General features: G+C 36.9%; 1 protein-coding gene across 2 annotated transcripts in view; it reads right to left on the reverse strand.

Annotated features, from left to right (window-relative positions):
- The window catches only part of Abca13 (ATP binding cassette subfamily A member 13), a 433,105-nt gene that overhangs the window by 52,479 nt on the left and 359,722 nt on the right, over positions 1–20,904 (reverse strand). For both annotated transcript variants that reach the window (XM_021210848.2, XM_029545204.1), the window contains 2 exons: positions 8,923–9,073; positions 3,046–3,180 (listed from right to left, as the gene is read on the reverse strand). In XM_021210848.2, the coding sequence (XP_021066507.1) occupies positions 3,046–3,180; positions 8,923–9,073 (286 nt within the window). The remainder of the gene's footprint in view (positions 1–3,045; positions 3,181–8,922; positions 9,074–20,904) is intronic.

The following is a 20,904-nucleotide window of genomic DNA, read 5'->3' on the forward strand; positions in this document are numbered from 1 at the left end:
TCTAGATATCAATATAGAAGAGGAAGATTCTATAAGATCCCAACATCTACATGGAGAGCTACAACAATCAAGGGTTGTGGAGAAAGGGAGAATCAAACTTACACAATCCCAAACAGTCAGCCCTAAAAAATACACATACAAGCAATACAAAAGGGCTCAGTAGGGTGTTTGTGTATTTGATTTTATGTGTGCGTGCATGTGTGTGTGTGTGTGTGTGTGTGTGTGTGTGCGTGCGTGTGTGTTTGTCTGAAACAATGAGACTTCAATTAAACAGCAGGAAAGAGACATATTTTCACACCAGTTTGGTTTCTCTTGGCAAGCTGGTAAAGACAGCAAAGCATGATGTTTTTAAAATGAAACCTCTGCTTCCATAAACTTTCAGAATGGCCTCCACCAGAAAGATCTATGACAGTAGAAAGGACATCATTTATTGAAGAATAGCAAATAAATTGAAGTTTCTTGGAACCTGAAGCTTTCCTCTTCAATAAACTCCCAAGTACTTGTTATCTGAACCACTTTTAAGAGCAATCTTGCCCAGCTGTGTGATGCATGTCTCTGCTCTTTGCAGTGAGGGAGCATTAAGCATATATCTCTTAAGAGCTTCTGGCCATCAACTTCCCCCAAAGAAGAAAGCAGAAGGTGAGGAAGACTGAACAGGAAAACAAACACTTGGTCTTTTCTGCCAATCTAGTGACATATGTGTTCTGAATAAAATGTAGGAAAATAGAAAAGTTTGGTATTGCTCAGGCAGGAGGTTGAATGGGTGATTCAAAACTTTCCTGGTTCTTGTCCTTGTCTCTGTAGAGAATATCATGACATTGGTTTAATCAGGTGACTTGAATTATCACAGTAACTCACCAGACACTGGGTGACACTCTTAATAGGGATTATTCAACTTACTGCCTTCAACATCTCTATGAGACAGACATAAAGAAGAGTACTACTTTGAGACAAAGACATAATAGATCAAATGTCAAGAGCACCCTGAGCAAGTGTAGTAGCTCGTCTAAACCTGCTCACTTGGCCACTCTGCTGGAGTCCTGGGCTCTCACAGTAAATGGGAATAAGAATATGTGAAAGAAGAAACATGTGGGTATACAATAAGACAAGGAAATGGCTCCAGAGTAGAGGTACCTTCATTGAACAAGGAAACATACCATGCCTGGATGAGTATAAGAGCATCCAGTCAGAAGTAATGATGAAGGCCAGGAGCCTCTAAACTCAACACAGTCTGTCTCTTCTTGACAGGACAGCATCATATCAGAATGGGGAAAGTATATATACATATATACTTTACATGTATATATCGATTATAACAAATAGCATTGCTATCCGTCCTTTTAATAGCAAAGAAAGTGCAAGCAGTTTCTAAATCCAACTAGTAGATAACAAAAATCATTTTTTTTTGACATATATCTCCTGAGTCTTCATTAACTTCCCCAGGGAAATGCTATTTTCATGTGTGAGCAATAATTTTAAAAGATGATTCCTAAAAATGGTGAAACTTTGGATGGACTGTGGTGATTAGAATTCTATCAACGGCATAGGAACAAGATTCTTCACTTGTTTAAATGGAATTGTGCACAGTTAAACCAATTTTTAAATGCACAGCAATTGGCTCTGCTTATTATTAGAAAAATCCCCTCTCCATAGCTATAGTAACCTGAATTGGCTATTCCCAGACAGATGACAGGCTGTCTTAACTCAAGACCATGCTCCTCCTCTGTCACATGCTAGAACTCTCTCGGCCTTCCTCTGTATCCACATCCCATGGCTGTGTTAGACAGCTTTCCGTCACTATACTCACTTCCTGAGAGAATCATTTCTATAAAGAAAGACTACTTTATCTGGCTTTATTTTAGAGGTTCAAACCAGGACTGGCACTGTTGCTTTAGGTTCTACATCAAGACAAGTCAGCATATCACAGCAAGGATGTGCAATTGAGCAATACTTTCTCCTTCTTGGCCAGGAACTGAAACAAGAGTCTTCCTGTCTCCTCAGAACACTCCTACAATGACCTAAAGATCTTCCTATAAAACCTCTTAGAGCAGTAGTTCTCAAGATGTGGATGACGACTTCTTTAGAGGTTTCCTATCAGATATTACCTGCATATCAAATATTTATATTATGATTCATTAACTAGCAAAATTACAGTTATAAAGTAGCAGCAAGAGAATTTGTGATGGGGGTTATGACAACATGAGGAACTATATTGCAAGGTCACAGCATTAAAAATATAGAGACCCACTGCCTTAGAAATTCTACTACCTCTCATATCACTAAGAGATATGAAAGATGCTGTTAGCACATGGATTTGGGGAGATGGCAAATTAAACACAGAAAACTCTAATGCCTATCCTTATGATTTACCATGAGTGTATGTCAGTACAGCTACAGTAAATATAAACCCATACATAAGACTTCAAAGCAACTCTAGAGACGAAAAAATCTTCTGCAGGAAAAAGCACAGCAATTAATTATCAAATACCAAAAGTTCAGTCCTGAAAATATATATGTGAGTAACATTACACAGACTTAAATTTATACTTAAAAATATATATGTATACATATATATGTTTAATAATAATTTTTTAAAAAGGACTATGGATTTGAAAGAAAGAAGGGAGGATATATGGGAAGCTCTGGATGGAGGAAAGAGAAAGCAGAAATGTTTTAATTTTATTATAATCTCAAAAATAATAAATAAACAAAAACTAAAACAATAAATAAATGTTAAATAAATAAATGTTAAAAAAAACATGTATGTATGCTTGGATAAAAGGTGAACGCTAATATTTTAATTTTCATTTAATGTCAACATATTTATGTGAATCTACCAAAAGAAAAATGTCTGATTTTTGTAAAACGACACCAGTATCTTACAATATGTTGGTGAATATTCAATTAGGGCAGCATAGTCTATAACTCCATAGAGTCAGTAATCAATGTCTCAAGTCCTGAAGTTCCTGGTGAAGTTCTAGAAGTTGAAATAATTTCCATCACATGTTTAAGGCATCAACACAACTGTTGATTCCAACTACTCACCAATAAAAGAATGTCAGGCTTTCCCACCAGGGCCAAGGCTGTGGAGATCTTCCGTCTGGTGCCCCCACTGTAAGTGGCTACAGGTTTGTCCACATGAGATTCAAGGTGCAAGCGTCTCACCAGGTCAGCAGCAACCTGGAAGAGAGAAGCTTGTCCATGAGCCTTTCTCCATGATGCCTACATGAGTTGGATTGCCCTCTGACTCCTGCTTCCTTCCACCATGCCTGTATTCCTCTCACCCAGAGGACCAGAGGCCTTCCTCATCCTATTTCACTTTATAGAAAGGGAGCAATGGAGAAAAAACAGAGAGAAGAGGGTCACATGTCAGCGGACACTTAGGATGCACGGGAATGGAAATATGAGGACTCTGGATCAATGTTAAGTCTAGGTCAATATTCACGTTCTGGTTAGCAGAATAAAGGGGACCCAAAGGAAGGCTGAGAAGGAGCTGGGTAGAAAAGAAACAAAATGAGGTACCCAAACCTCTAGGGAACTGGCGCTAGAGGGAATTGTCTGTGTAAACACACCTAAGAAATATCCCTTTTATCATGGTAGGCCCTTGATACCATCTGCATACTCAGAATTCATTGTACATAGTATTCAGGTTGGGGAAAGGTGAGACTAGCTCTTCACAGCTATTGGTAACTATCTGATCACTTCATAAAGATGAGACTTCCTTGACCAGAATTTATACACATCCTTGGCCACTAGGCTTAGCAGTGAAGCCCTCACCCTCAGGCTCACAGACGCTCTTATCTCCACCATCCCAATCTGTATCATAACACACACCCTGACAACCCACTTACCCTTAAATTTTAATGTAACTCTCAGTTCTCCCTGATGCACATCAGCTGAGTCTCTAAGAATACACTTAGGTTGGTATTCCCCCAGATAATTTGCCCTAAATCATTTCTTATCTGTTTCAAGATCTGTCTCTTATATGGGTCCCAAGTTAGGCATTTTCTTTGATTTTTGTTTCAAACTCTCTGTGTAATATATATATATATATATATATATATATATATATATATATATATATATATATGTGTGTGTGTGTGTGTGTGTGTGTGTGTGTACATACACACACAACAACAACACACACTTTTTGATATAATTCTTGTGTAGACAAAAACTACATTAATTGAGATGTTAATGCAGATATAAATGCAGGTCTGGACATAAGGTACATACTTTTGTTTTACGAACATATAAAACTTAAGGCTAGAATTCAATGACTATGATATGTTTCGAATTTCAAAACATCTTGGATCACAACATCTTTAACCTAAATTATTTAGTCTATATTGTGTGGCTTCCAGGTAATTTAGAAATTGAGCTAGAAGACACAGGTTCTGTCCATGGTCAAACAGTATGAGAGGAGTTAAACAAAGGCACACAGAAACTAAAATTGGAGTAGAAAATGCCATCTCGAGGTTAATCCTTTGTTCTCAATGAAAACATCCAAGCCCTTTTCTCCAGACTGCCTCACAGGAAGCATCCCTTTTTTTCCTGTATTCATTCAGCCCAATTATCCTAATTAAAATAAATTGAATAAAAGCCTTTCTGAGCAAATAAAAACTTCAAAATATTTTATCCAGGATTAACAGACAAACGTGAATAGCTAATTGGGGTGCTGCAGCAAAGACTCCAAGACAGAAAGGCTGTGCTGCAGGGATTAGAAAGAGCCCATGGCGTCCTCAGAATCACAAAGCAGAAGTGGAAGCAATGTCCCTGGTGATGTTCCTATGCAAGATGGAGGGAGGAAGTAGGCTCCGTAGGAAAGGAAGTCTTTGCTTCAGTGAGCAGCACTGTGGTTACACAGATTTTTCATGGCTTTTGAAAAACAAAAACGCAAAGAGCTGTAAGACTCACAAAAACAAACAGAAATAGGAAAAGTGAAAACTCGAGTTATATTTTCAGAGTTTTGAAAATGTTCAAAACATACATGCATTATGAATATTTATTGCGATAAAATGCATTTTATTCAGAGGAGGAATGAAAGAAAGCTAATAAAGAGGAGAAACAAAGAAAAATAATGATGAAAAGCACTGGCTTTATGGCAATGCGCCTCAGAGTAAATACATTCTTAATAAATTTGCCAAATGCTGTTGGTTATTTTTATGAAACCAGAAAATGGTTGTCATATTTTCCTAATTTCACAAAAGGTTAAATAGCGCAGACTACAAATCCCAGAGCAGTTAATCATGGGGAAGATCCCAGAATGTGCAGGAAAAAATGTCTGATCTAATGCTCTGTGAATGTCACTTTCAGAAAATAACTGAAAATGATCTAATGAGAAACATCTTGTCACCATCTTTTCTTCAATCAGCACCCCTAACAAAATAATGGCAAATGTAATGTCCTCGAAATCGAGGCTGACAAGTGCTACCTAGACCCCAAAACATCATAAGTCACAAAATGTCACTGTTACTGTCCCACAATCACAAAATGTTGTAAGCTTCAAGATCTTGTGCAATTTTTTCTTTTAGTTTTGTTTTTGTTTTTGTTTTCTCTGAATGCTCTAGAAATTGTGCTGCATTTAGAACTGAACACTGGAACACGTTATTTCCATTGCTCAGGCTACAACACATTCAGCACACATTAGAACTTTGGGGAATATCTGGTAGACAAAAAGATTATTCAGAAAAGCATGCACACTCATCAGATTTCTGAGCCAAAGACTGCCCATATGCAGGTGTGATGTCCATATCAAAACTGTTCTGTGAAATTCACAATAAAAATGGCACACTGAGCATGGGAAAGGAGCCAAGGATTTCCGAGAGGAAGGCCATCCTGTGACTATTGCTCTGCCAGGGGTCTCCTAGTCAATTCTCCATCACTCAAACAGTTCTTTTTAAAACCCATGGCAAATGAGAGGAAGAATTTAAAATACAAGTCATGTCTACAGAGAAGATGCTGAAAGAACACTCAGAAGCATTCCTAGAGTAATGAATAGGTATTTACAAAGATAGGACCTGGAAAGGGCCTTTTTTTATCCTAGAGAAAATCAAAATGCAAATTTCACCAGGTTTCACCCCAATTAGTCTTATTTGAATATATTAACTCAGGAAATATCAGAAACTTTTCTTACAAAACTTTCTCTGGCATCCCCACTTACAACTGCATTCCTGAGTCATTTGATGATGATGTGATACTAAGCGTTTATGAGCTTAAAATGCATCCTCTGCACTAAACTGTACAGGGTGAACAACAAACTGGAAATCAGCCCTTCAACATGCTTGACTCAAGTCAAATGAAGGGGTAACCTTTTCTTATCTGAGTAAACATTTGAGGGTTGCCAGTGTAAAGGGCAAGGTTGTAGCTAGGAGAGATCAACAAACTTGAAATTGGTAGATCCTGTACCCTAGAGTACAGACAGAACCCAGTACAAGGCTGGAGAGAGAAAAGGAGTTAGAGCTGTGAGGGTGAGGCAGAAAGAGCTTTTCAGCAAGCACAAGAGGTCTCCTTGAATCATAGGGTACAGGTGGCTGTTTATCCTTCCATGGACAAGATAGAACTCTGTAAAAGTTTGTGTCAGATATGTAAGGAGGGGAAAGTGCCTCTTTTGTCTCCATGGCACCAGGATTGAACTGGGCACAGTTTACTGGAACACTGTGGAAAGTAAATAAGAAAAGCGCCAGGCTACAGTAGCCGTATAGTCACCCCATATAGTTTCTGCTTCTTTGATCATACACACCAGAAACTCAAGAAATAATCCCGAGATATCAATGGTAAAAGATATTTTGTCCTAGTCTGGTAACAACCATCAGGATGGTGTCAATCAAAGCCTATGCTACAGATTACTTATTACCTGACCACTCTGGGTTTCATGTTCCCCAATTGTAAAATCATGCATACACCTCTTAACTGCTTTGTTCAGGGTATTAAGACAGACATACAGAAAGACAGTCATGCATCACTTAAGGAGAGGATACATTCTGAAAAGTAAATCTTCAGACATTTCATCACACTGTCAGTCTTAAAGAACTCTCTTTCAATGCTGGGTAGTAGATGTCGACCAAAGAACATGGATGGAACCTCTCAATAGAATCAGGAGGTATGATAAATACAAGCTTCATGAAGCTATTCCCAGGGCATATGGTCTTACCATAACCCATTTTTTTAAAAGTAGAAGAAGTAAATCTACACAGCAAAAAACACATTGCAGTATAGCAAATATATAAACCAGCAATAGTCAAGCATTGTATACAGCCATCCTTGATACAGCTGACAGCAGAAGCTTTTTACAACCACTACTATTACACAAGTGATATACTATGATGCAATTCTTAAGGTGGGTGTAATGTCATCAAGCTATTGAGATTTTTCATGACAATTGTATCCCCACCATTATGGGATCCATGGTAGATGAAACATTAAGATAAGATTTGTGACTACATTAACTAGGTCATCATTTTATGTTATTTAACACTAATACTCGTAATAAGCACTTCAGGGTCCTGTGCTTATTCTGTATTCCAAATACTCACACATTTTACGGTAGTGAGAAATTGGCTGGGCGAATCACTATGTCCTATAGGAATACGTATAAGATTTGCTGATCTAATAGAAATAAATGCCTGAACAAGTAGCTATACCACAGCTTCATGAGAGAAATAAAGCTAGTCCCTAATTGCTGGGCATTAAAGTAACTTCTCAGTGGAGGAGTTCAAAACACAGACTGAAGGACAGTAGGCTATCAGAAGGCAATTGTCTGGGTGACAGGGAGCACCGAGTCTTATTAAGGGAGACTTTTCAGAGGTGCATTCATCCAGACAGAAGAGGCCAGGCTTATAGCCACTTGCCAAGAATCTACCTCTTCAATCAAAAACTAACAAGAGGGAGCTGACAGAGAAAAATGCCTATTAAAGACTGAGCCAACAATTAGTGTTGGATGCCAAGAGCTGTTTGAGTATGCTTGGTGGGTCTCCTGCACGGTGGTCAGTTAGCTGTTTTATTAAGGTGAGTGGTGGGTGGGTCACGGGTCCTGGGTCTGAACAAAGAAGGGGAGAGCTTCTAATCTGGTTTTATTTCTCTATAGAGAGGAAATAAAAACAAACAGACAGACAAAAACAACACAGAGAATAAATTATCATGGACCAATGAGTGCAGAGGCTAGTCTACTGTGAATTCTAAGATGTTCCAACTCCTACAGGCTCTAATTGAGGAGACACCTATAAGCTCCACCACTGTTTTCCTTACTCCTTTTGTAGAATCAAAATCTAGCAAGCACTTCACATACTACAAAGAGGCATTCAAAAGGTAGAATGTGCCTTAAGTATTTTCTATTCTGATATATTCCTATTAGAAATGTTCCCTGTCAAGGTTTGTGCTCTGACCTCTCCGCAGCTTCCATCAAGGGAAGGAGCAAATCCACACTTCCCCACTTCTCCTGCTCTCTGTCTCTCTCAGACAATATACGGGGAAGCCTGAGAGGTTTTTTCAGTTCTCACTGGCCTTCCTGAAGCCACCAGAAAACACTTTTGGAAGGTATATTTCTTTCTGCTCCCCAAGGAGACATGTTCTTCGGTAACTCCTAAGTTTCACAAACACTCGGTTCCAGTTTTACAGTTTCTGTTCCTGACCATCATCTTTAGGCTGGAAAGCACGTATTAATAGGAAACAGAGAAAAGCTTAGAGATACAAAATAAGAGAGGATATAATTTTTAACTTAGCTCCTTGCACAGGATGCCCCCACTGACATTTTAAAATGTACAATACCAATATAAATTTCGATGTTGGGAAATGATTTCATCTAATCTCATCTGGTGGTATGACTTCTTACCCTAGGGTGAGAGAACAACCTTGGAGCCAGAGCTGATGGACCATCATTTCTCAGTGGATCTTTTTCCTCCTGAAAACTCCAAGACTGCTTACCTCTGGGATGTGCTGCTTTGGGATTCCACGGAGTCTACAGTAGTATTGAAGATGTTCCCAGCCTGTCAGGAGCTCATCCAGGGCATCCTGCTGTGGACAGTAGCCAATAAGAATGCCTGCTTTGCCAGCAGAGGCCAGATCCACCATATCTCTGCATATACAAATAGAACATGCTGAAACAAGTCTTCCTGAATACATTATCGACCTATTCCTTAAATCTGGCAGTCTCACCAATTGCTCCATTCCTATAGCTAACTAACTTTACATAAATACTTTCACCTAAATAGAAAGGTATCAGAAAATGCCATTACAAAATGCATATCTTTGCACATGAACTATTAAGTTAAAGGGAATTGCAAACCAGCAAACTGAGAAAGCTGATGATCTCACCACAGCTTCCAGGTAATGAGATTATAAACATCCCCCTTTGTAAAGGACATGCCTACTTGAAAAGACATCTCTGCACATGCTATTTAGAGGGACTACTCTAATCACCTAGAAACACAAGGAGACTAGATTAACTTACTAGACACCTTCTCTATGTTTCAAATCTCACCTTCCCACCAAAAACTCCAAACTCTATAAAACCTATGTATAAGCTTCATTCTTCTAACCTGCCAGTTAATCCCTCTCTCTCTCCTCTCCTTCCCTGTCTTTATTTTCTCCACATCTGTGTGCGTATGTGTATATGCATATATTTGACATCATTTTTTTTTGTGAAATACTTATGTGTGTGTATGTGTATATATGTATATATGCAATGAACATGCCTTTTTGAGTTTGTTTTCTGGGGCTCTTGCAAGAATCCTAAGATAGTAGAGTGCAAAATCGTTTCTTCTCCCTCCAAGTAGCAACCCAGGAGTCCAGCACACTCATGGGTTGGGGTGTGTGTGTGTGTGAACATATGTGTGTCAAACACTGAGTTTCATATTTAGCACATGATACTTGGGTAACAAATGGCTAGTATAGAAATCTTCCCACAAAGAAACTATTGTCAATAATGGACAAATCCTTAAAATTTCAGTTAAAGATTTTATAATTCAATTTAACTATAACAATTGTACATAAACTTGTATTGAAAATATGAAATATAGAAAAAAAGAGTTAATTGACCCATGCAAAGGTCTTAAAATTTTTCCATATCTTTGGTCCTCCTTGTCATAGTATTCCCATTGGGAGCAGCAGGCACCAGCATGCCAAACTTGCTGTGACTGACCCAACGACTAAGTCTAGCATTTATGAGAGGTCATACTTTGTTCTGTAGTTTTATTTTATAATATGCCAAATCAAGAGTCCACCATTTATAATAGGACCATGAAGGTTAATTTCACCCATTTCAATCTAATGAACCACCTTCTATTTTCCCTGCCAAACCTCAGGGGTACTGGTGTTCTTGTGTGCTATGACTTTCCTTATGTCAGAATGTCCCAGGGCTGAAGGGCTCTTGGAGCAAGCATGGCATAGCTTCTTTTACTTAACAGTATACACCTAAGTTTACTTCATGCCCTCCTGGATGTATGTGAAACCCCAATATTAATACATTGAAAACTCATCTTCCAAGTAATGGTATTAAGAGGTGGCACTTTTAACAGAATTACATAAACATGGGGATCTCAAAAAATGGGTAATAGTGATGTTTAATAAGAATTGATCTGACTTAAGAATTATGAAAAAAGAGGCCATGAATTTGAAAAAGAGCAATGAGGGGTATTTGGCAGGGTTGGGGGGGGGCAGAAAGACTGTAAAAATCCAATATTAAAATTGGGAAAATAGTTAAATAATAATAATAAATAAATAAATGATACATCAATACATTAGGAAAGTGCTACTACTGAGAGAGTATTTCCAGAAACGTCTGGCTCAAGAAGGTACCCTTGGAGCAGGAGAGTACCCTCTCACCTGCTTGAGGACTAAACAAAAACAAAAAGCAGAAGGAGGCAGATCCACCTTTGTCTCCCTCCCTTTCTCCCTTCCTGTCTCTCCCATCTCTCTCCTCTTCCTTCCTTTCCTCCCTCTTTACCTTCCTCTTTTCTCCCTTCTTTCTCATTTCTTTCTTCTTCCCCCCTTCTCTTCCCTCTCATTCTTTCCTACCCAGAGCTGGTGTCCCCTCTTACTTCCACCTCTGGGCTTGAGAGTTCTGAGAACACTCAGGACTTTAGACTACAGAGTTTTCAAGTGAAAGCAACAACAGCCATTTCCCTAGATCTGGGTGTGAGGACTTGAACTGGACCATGTTGCCAGCATCCTGAGTCTCCACTTTATGAATGGTAAAGGCTCTACAGTCACCTGAGCAAATTCTCCCAACAGAATACATCTCTTCTCTCTTCTATCCCCTCTTCCTTCCTACCCGTTCCTTTCCTACTGTATCCTCTCTGGAGAATTCTGACTGATTTATTATCTTTACAAAGGATGGCTGGGAGTTGGGGGCTGGGACCTCATAGTCTAGTTTTTCCTCCTACCATGGAAAGACAGAGCAATGAAAGCCCATGTCGGAAGCAGGTCATTTTCACCTGACCTGTGTCTAGTAGGACCTTCCTCTTACTCTACTGTTCAATAATGCTGTGGTTGCCTCACAGTCGCTTTCATAGTGCCCATGGTTACTCTTTGCTGATTCTTGCATAGAAAATGAGACTGTCAAGGAAGGATGTCATCTTGGATTTGTAGTCTGATAAATAATAAATATATTTTAAATCATGCCTCTCTGTGAGGTATTTGTTTTTTCCATGCAAAAATGCAAAGGTTGAGTGAAAATTCAAGTTTCAAGTATCCCTATATATTTTATTACTAACTTTGAAAAATCATTATATATATTGCATATATGTTTATGAACATGTATATATTCATAAGCATATATTATATATAAATATACATATTCATTACTATGTTTTGTATGTGTTTTCTATACTAGCAAGCATGTTACTTTAAATTCATTATCAGAGTTGAGACCAACCTGGGCTTTGTTTTTTTGTGTGTATGACTCTAAGTATTTTATAATTAAAAAGAAAACAAATCCTTAACTGAGACTATTCAGAAAAATCTTGGCCCTTGAAACATTGGACAACTGGCTCAAATGCAGGACATATCCAGGTAAAGTTTTGCAATGATAGGCATACAGAAAGAAAGTCTACTGTGAAAAGTAAGCTCTCATCTTATTGAAGCTCGGGGCCTTGTAACAGATGAAGACAAGGTGCAGAACGTGGATCCTGAGAGGCTGAGGGGATATGCAGAGCTGTACTATTCCTTAAAGATTAAAAAGGAGATGCAGTCCTACAGAGTCAGACAAGGATGGAAGAGCCCATACCAGAAAAAGGAAGAGAATCTGTACCTGAGGCTCTCCTACCTGGGGACAGTGGACATGAGTAGGAATGAACAGTCTGGTACTCAAATCTCACCAAATGCAAAGCACTCTTTGAAGCGGAATGGGTAGATGCTAGTGGAAATAACAGTGGTAAAAGCATCAGCAACAAAGAAACCTTGGCTTTGAGACTTAGGTAAGGAATTGGAGCTCATTAGTGTGAAAAGGAAGAGTGAAATGTAAAGTCCAAGGAGCCTGTTTACTTGATCCAAACATTTGAAACACGCAATATCCTTTTGTTTGTATGTTTGTTTGTTTGTTGTTGTTTTGAGACAGGGTTTCTCTGTATAGCCCTGGCTGTCCTGGAACTCACTTTGTAAACCAGGCTGGTCTCAAACTCAGAAATCTACCTGCCTCTGCCTCCCAAGTATTGGGATTAAAGGTGTGCGCCACCACCGCCCAGCTTTTTTTTTTTTTTTTTTTTTATTTATAATTTGTAAGTACACTGTAGCTGTCTTCAGACACTTCAGAAGAAGGAGTCAGATCATGTGGTTGCTGGGATTTGAACTCAGGATCTTTGGAAAAGCAGTTGATGCTCTTAACCACTGAGCCATCTCACCAGCCCCTGACACGCAATGTCTTATAAGCACCTTGCAACCTCAAATGTATTACTATAACTCAAAGAATTCTAGGGAGAATTAGATTTCCTTTTACCTAATAGACTCAGTAAAAATATACTAACCAACTTGATCTGAAACACCAAGGAAATGGGAAAAAACTAAACCTAGATCATGAAGAATTATAAAATACAAACTAAATAAGTAGGTAAAATAGAAGAGACAAAACAATACTGAAAACTTTCAAAGTCACAGCTTAAGATTTTGGGGAAAAAAATTCTATAACTCCAAACTTTTAGATACACTGGCTAAGAACAACAACAACAAAAAGATTTCCATGATTAAAATTGCAACATTCATTTCTGTTAATATACAGAAGCAGAGAAGGTTTTGATGATCAATGAGAGATGATCCATATGAGATGAGCAGGTACTTAAGAATAAACAAGCCACTGAATATGTTCAAATGAGGGAGAACAAACTTTGCCAGATGCACAGAGAAGTAGGTTGAACAAGTACTTTTTAAATTGCCTACAATTTAACCCAGAATGAGATAATTTCAGTAGTGAGTTCTAGCAAATGTCGAAGACTAACATCAATCCTTCCCAGGCAGTTTCAAACAATGAAGAGACAAGTACAACTCTGAATTAATTTCAAAAGAATCATAACATCCTGATAATGAAACCAAAAACATGAGAGAGAAAGAAAAATCCGCAATTTATTAAAACGACAGATGTATAAATTCTTATAAAATACACATGCTCATCAACTAACAATCAGACTTTAAAATGAAAATATTATAAATAAAAAATGTTCTACTCCCAGCTGTGTTTACATATGTATGTAATTCTACAACTTCAGAAGTAAAAGCAAGACAGTCATGAGTTCAAAACTGTGCTGAGCTATTTATCAAGTTCCAAGTTATTGTAACAATATCCTACTGAAGACAAAAAGGAAACAAAAGCATTACTACTTTTTAATTGCTGAATGAATGAATGAATGAATGAATGAATGAATGAACATTATAGCTCCAACTGGTCTACGTTAATCATTCTTAGGATTCAAATTAGCTTGCTCTTGAGCACAGTAGAAATATTATTACCGCATAATACTAGCCTTAGAAGAGATGAAAATGCAATGTACAGTTTATAATTAATGTACATTTCTGTTGTACCATCATAGAGATGAAAAACTATGTTTAGAACCTTTTAATTCAAAAACCATGTGTGTAAGGAAATCGGGGACCCCTAACAACAGTAGCAGGGGTTGTTCCTGAATTTGTTGCCTGCTTGCCTCAGTGAAAGAGGGTGTACCTAGTCCTGTAGCAACTTAATGTGTGTATGGTAGGGGGAATGGATGAGTGATACCTAGAAGGGGGCTCCCCATTCTCACAGAAGAAGGGGAGGAGGAAATGGTGAGAAGAATCCATATGAGAGTGTACCGGGAGGAGGGGGCTGATATTGTGATTTAAAGTGAATAAATAAATAAAATTAATAAAAATTAATTTTTTTACCTACAATAAAAAGGAAAGCAAATCCAGTAATACATGCAGACATGTACTAGATATAATATCTAATAAAGACATATAATAATATATAATAGATGTAATATATAATAGGATATATTAGCTACAAGGAAGTTAAGAGAAACCCAAGGAACACAAAATGTATTTAATATTCTAAAATTAATCCTTGCATACTGCATTAGAAGCAAACATCATATACCATCCAAATAGACAAAATACAGCATTTGACCAAGTCTAAACTAGAAATTACAAAAGTTTGTTATAAAACACTATTTGTAGGAACTTCTCTATTTATATGGTTCCATGTATATTGAAAGACAGATCTATAGAAGCAAAATTAGGTTCATGGTTGCTGATAGATAGGAAAGGAAATGGCAAAACGAAAGTCTAAGGGGTGTGGTATGTTTTGAAGGTGATTAAAGTGCCCTGGGATTAAATATTGAAAACAATCACATAACTTTATGAATATAACCACTATAATTGTTACACTTGAGATTATAAGTCCTAAAGTATGTGAATTCTATCTAAATAAATCAAAGCAGCATCAGTAAAAGACAATATACAAATGTCCTGTGGATGTATTTATATTCCTTCATACCAGCACTACATAGATGACTCTTCATGCCTGTACCAGTGATGTTCATTTCAATACTTGTCAATACTAATGGAGGAAATAAAATCATCACGACATGAAATAATATGGGTACTAACCATCTCATTAATGTAGGATTGTGGAAAAGAAGCTACCCGAAAAATATTTGTGCATGCTGTACAATTTCATTTTAATAAAACCTACAAACAAAAATAATCTATGATGATTAAAGAGTTTATTTGGTCTAAAGGGGAAAATGTCAGAGCTGCCAAGAACACTTCACTGACATATTGGCATACAGTGGTAAGAAAATGCATAAGATCCTTCAACTTAATAATTATTGTATGAAGGAATTATATGGCTTAATTTTTAAAGTTCATATCTTTAGGGATGCTGCTAATCTCCATGTGTTAATTTGAAAATATCTGCAATTTTTAGAGTGAAAGAGTTTTTTCTGAGGTTCTTCTACAATATCCTTCTGTTGGCTGGCTTGTCTCAACACCAAGGTACTCTTAGGCAATGAACAAGGAGGTTTCACTTGAATTATCCTGCCAGCTGGGTGATATGGAACACAATATTGACCAATATTCTCATTGTTACTGACTCTAGACTCTTTCTGCCTCTGCCTTGAGCATAGCCAATATATACTATCTGTATTTTGACATATTTGAGCTCTAAAACACGGAAATAGCTTAGAACAGGTTCTCCAGGAGCCCAGCCACACAATGAGCCTACTATCTTCCATCTCCGCAGTTAGCCTCGTCATCGGCAAGTGCATTGATGACTTATTTCTCATCGTGATTTTACAGTTAAATTAAGCAGAGAGCTTTTCCTTATTCCCAGAGCAGGGCATGCTCCTTCTTCTGCTTTGTAAAGATTAGCACATTTCCTTTGCAGTTAGTAGAAGCCCTTCACTGGATAAAGCTTTTTCACAGGACAACAGTTGTATATTTTTCTTGTTTTATTTTTAAAAATCTTCAGATAAAACCCAGCACCTGAAAAATTTTAGATACTTTTTTTTGTAACCACTGAGCTATACTCTAAGCCACAAGATATGCAGTGGTTACTGTGAAATGATATCTACATTTGAAAATAGTTTGGTATATAGCAAAGATGCACAGTCTATTACACTACAGTAGAGCCAGTGCTTTAGTCAAACTAGTGACACGTCAAGTCAAGCATACTGAATTTTTCCTAGCTGTATTTTACTTGTTTAATTTCTGATATATTATTTATTTTTATTTTATGTATACAAACATGTTGCATAAATGTATGTCTGTGCACTATGTGCATGCAGTGTCCACAGAAACTAGAAAAGAGCATCCCCTGGAAATAGAGTTATAGATATTTTTGAGCTGCCATGCGGGTATTGGGAAAAGAAGGCATGCTCACTGAAAGAGTAGCCAGAGATCTAAACTGCTGACCTATCTCTCTGGACCCTCATTAGTGTAAATACCCGAACCTCTTTAAGAATTTCCTTATCTGAATTTTGGGGAAAGTATGATTTAGGAAGGACAACAGCTATAGTTAAAGTCTTGGTAACCAGAACTGCTTTTTCAGTAGTGTGATACTCTGGCCCATGTGGAGACACTACAGGTATAGCCCTATGCAGATCTGCATGCAAAAGGATGTGGTAAGATAATGCGGCTTGAGCAAAGCAGAAGTTAATGACCCATCCAGAGATCATCTTAACTGACTGAGAAGGTGAGCTTATTTATTTAAGTCCCTTCATCTAACTCCGAGGGATGCTAACCACACACTTCTTAAATCAGAATCACTGTCAATCATACTTCTGCTATTAGAAAATGCCCCCAGCCATTTCATAGTTTCCACACGTTTGCACTTGGCTATCCCAGCCTAATAGAGAAGGTCATAACATTCTGTATGCTTTATGCTTCAGCACTACTTGGAAAGACAAGGCATTTTTCAGAGTTGGATCTGACATAAAAATGAACTTCAAGTGGCTTTTATCATGATGCATTTCATCTGTTTTTTTTTTTTCTCTTTAATTAATGGCACAACAGTTCAAAAAACCCTAGAAATTAAATACAAAACTCAGAAGAACCTTCTGTGAGGTCTTTGCAGAGAGCTTTCTCAGTCCGGGTATTTAATTTTCTTTATATTAGCAGCAGTCTGTAAACTGTCAAATAGTTAATGAGAGCAAAAGGCTGTTCAGTGGACCTGGCATGATTTGCTTTCCAGCACTTCAGTGTTTGTACTTTGCTAGCTTTTCAAACACTTACTTAGCCTCCACGGCCCACATTTACCTGCAGGTTTAACGCCAAATTTGCCACACACTTTATTATCAGGTGACTGGGTCTGGCATGATAGGAAGGTTTATGTGTGTCTTCATGGATGCCCCAAAATAACTGGAGCTATAAACGAAGCATCAGAGTGCTCTAAGAATATGCTAACTCGTGATGCTTTGCCTATTAAATATAGATCAAGACTGTATAACTGAAGGCTGGAATGCATTCGTATCCTACGTTTAAGCTACAACTCACACATACACCACCTGTGATCTTGTCTAAGACAGGTGGAATTTTCTCAAGCCTTTTAGATGGGTAGTTTAGTAGGAATATACATGCAACAGGAGAATGAAATCATTCTTTCAAGAGGTATTTAAGGTTTAAGTCTTTCTACATTTAACCCCTGTATACATAGCTAAAATAAAATCCACCAAACAAATAAATACCCTTTTAAAATTATATAGTCATAAACAGTAACATTTTCATGTTGCTGTTTTCCCTTCTAGGCCATCAAGAGAATACTATAAATCTGGGGAAACAAAACATCTCATTAAATAATGAATATGCTTTTTAAATATCAGTTGCAAATTTTTCTGTGTGCGTTATTGCTGTTCTATTTTGGTAACAAAATATCATGGCCAAAACCAAATTATGGAAGGAAAAGTTTATTTTAGCTAATGACTTCAGATGGATAGTTTATAACAAAGAATGCACGGTGGCAAGTGATATCAGGAAGTTCATATATATATATATATATGTGTGTGTGTGTGTGTGTGTGTGTGTGTGTGTGTGTGTGTGTGTGAATATATATTTATTTCTACCTCCAGGAAAGCCACTGCCTCTGGCCTATCTGAGTAAAAACACACATGTGTATATACCCACATACAGATGCAAAAATATACACATGGTTATAAAATTAAACCTTTAAGAAATTCTACATGAACCGTATATATTAATCAACTTTTGTTACTATAGAAAACTTCACCATCAACGTAATAAAAAGAGAGGTTATTTTGACTCAGAGCTTTGGTGGTTGATTCATTGTTTTGATCGTTGGTGATGATTCATGATGAGAGAATATGGCAAATCCAGCAATCCACCTCATGACAAGAAAACCAGAGAGGAAAACAAAGGAGAGGCCAGGGTTCCTCTGTCTCCCCCTAAGGGAGAGACCCCCTAAGGGTTCCTTTGTCTCCCACAAAGCACAGAAGACCTCCTACTTTACCCACCTCTTAAGAGTCCCATCATGTCCCAGAAGTACCAAGTTAGAAACCAAACTTTCCTCAGAGTCTTGGGAGAATCTGAAGATCAAAACACTAGCATACATCCCATTCTGTGTCAAAACCTCAAAAAGACTATTTAAAAGGCAAGTTGAACATAAGCTGTTGTGCAGTGACTTTGTCTTTTGTTTATAAACTAGAGGAATATGAAAATGTCTCAAAGTTAGAATATTTTTCAGCATTCCCAAAGCTTTGCAGAGATCCCAATCATTTTTGCTTGGAAAAACATCAAATCAAGAGAACTTAAATTCAAGTTGATATTGTTCTATAAGCTTAAAGTGTATAGATATCAAACTGAAATTATAAGATGCTATAAGATGACCTAACTTATGGGAACATCATGGTAAATGTAGTTTGTTATTTAGTGGGCTATCATAGGAAGCATGGCTCTGTAAGTAAAATAATTGCAAGCTATGAAACAATTTCATCACCTTTAAAAAACTACAATATTTCCATGTCATTACTAAAGATGATACGAGATATTTTCTTTTCATGCTAAATAAATTTGCCAACTACCTCCTATATTTTTGGAAAATAAATCTTATATAAATGTCATAACTTTATGTCTGTCTGTCTCAGAATGTAAACACATATTTTACACTTCTTCCTAGAAAGAACAAAAAAAATAAAAAGGACAAAGATGTATTTCTCCTTTTAAAAGTAAAGTTCTACAGGGAAATCAAAGCTAAACATAATATAAAGTTTAATAGTCAAAATCGTCTCCTGTGGTCTCCCTTTCACATTCTTGGTCATCAGTTAACACTGAGTGCTTTACAAACCCTGCTTCTAGCTTCTTACCTCTGTCCACACCTCATCTTGCTATCTGAGACCCTGCAAGTGAAGCTCCAGAGCTCAATTGAGATAGTGTTCTCTGTCCTCCTTCTCTGTCTCCTCCATGTGTGCCTGTGCTTCATGTCTCTACTCTCCTCTACCTACATAACTAGGAAGAAAAACTGGACATAGGTTTTCACACTTGACATAGTCGGATTTTTATCCCAACCTAGATCTACACTAAGAATGACATCTCTAAGTATTCTCTAAAATACTCACAGAATAAAACAAAAACTAACAGAAAAGAAAGTGGCAGGATAATTTGAGAAGGTGAAATAAGTGATAAGAAATAAGTCTAAACCCAAGAACATGTTGTTAGGACAGCGAGGACAAGGACAGAGGTGCCAAGCTTCACACTCAAAGGTTTTAGGGATCAAACTGTTTCACTATCTTGAGAGTCAAGCTTTTTTTAAAGTTCAAAGGAACAGCACATGATGTTCAGTCTGGATCTCCATAGTAATGCAAGGCATTTTTTAAAATTCATAACACTAGATATTGCCTACTCAACTTTATCACAATGATGGTTCAACATCCAGAGAAGCAGGTCAATGAGCCTTGCCCAATGTTTAGGGTTTGCTTTCACTTATCAATGATCAAACATTAAGTAGAAACTGATGATCACAGACTCTTAGTTATTTGAAAGAAATAAGATGGACAATATTTTTAAAAACTAAAAACTGACAATATAAGTATTAATTCTCAGATTAATTTAAAAAGTAAAATAGGGCATAGGACTGGGATGTGACTTAGTAGTGAAGTGTTTGCCTTGCCTGTGTTGAGACCCTTGGTTCAATGCCAGGATTATCTTTTTTATGTTTTATTTTTCTGAAAAAGAGAAAACTTTGTGAAACATATATATTTAAATTATAGTTTTAAGCATACTCCTAGAAGTACTCAATAAAATAAATTAAATATACATAACTGAAAAGTACAGCTAGTAAGCTAAGAAAAAAACAAGGTAAATTAAAGAATTTGATAAAGTAGTTGGTCAAAATTTAAAATAAATATTAATTTTCCCTTATAACCAATTTAAATTGCAATGGGGAAAAACAGTCATTGCAGTATGAATCATATAAATAAAAAGAGGTGCACAGATTAAGCAATGCATAGGATATATCAATTGAATGAAATCTGTAGAAAGCAGCTGTTATTAGTGGAAAGTCAGGCTGTTCTCCTAAGTGATAAAGCTTAAATTTGTACACAACCTGATAATTATAGCATTCTTTATATATTTCACAACAGGAAAAATAAACCAATGGCAAAGAACTTTGCCTTGATGTAAAATATTATAAAGCATAACCTTTAAGAAAAAGATAGGCACATAATCAGAGAAATTCAAATAAATTCAAAACTAAAATCATATAAACTTATATGAGAGTACATAAACATAGTAACGTATTCTCTAGTAAATAAGTTATTTCACATCAGCAAAGACTATCTCATCAATATTACTATACTTTATGTATAAGTATTTTAGAAGACTGAAATGTAAGTATTATTTTGCTCCTTATATAATAAAAACTAAATAAGAATTTAGCCAAACAAAACCCAATAGAGTATCTGAATTATCACCTAGGGTAAATTCCACGGTTGA

Source organism: Mus pahari, chromosome 13 (genome assembly GCF_900095145.1).
Source record: "Mus pahari chromosome 13, PAHARI_EIJ_v1.1, whole genome shotgun sequence".
NCBI classification, from domain to species: domain Eukaryota; kingdom Metazoa; phylum Chordata; class Mammalia; order Rodentia; family Muridae; genus Mus; species Mus pahari.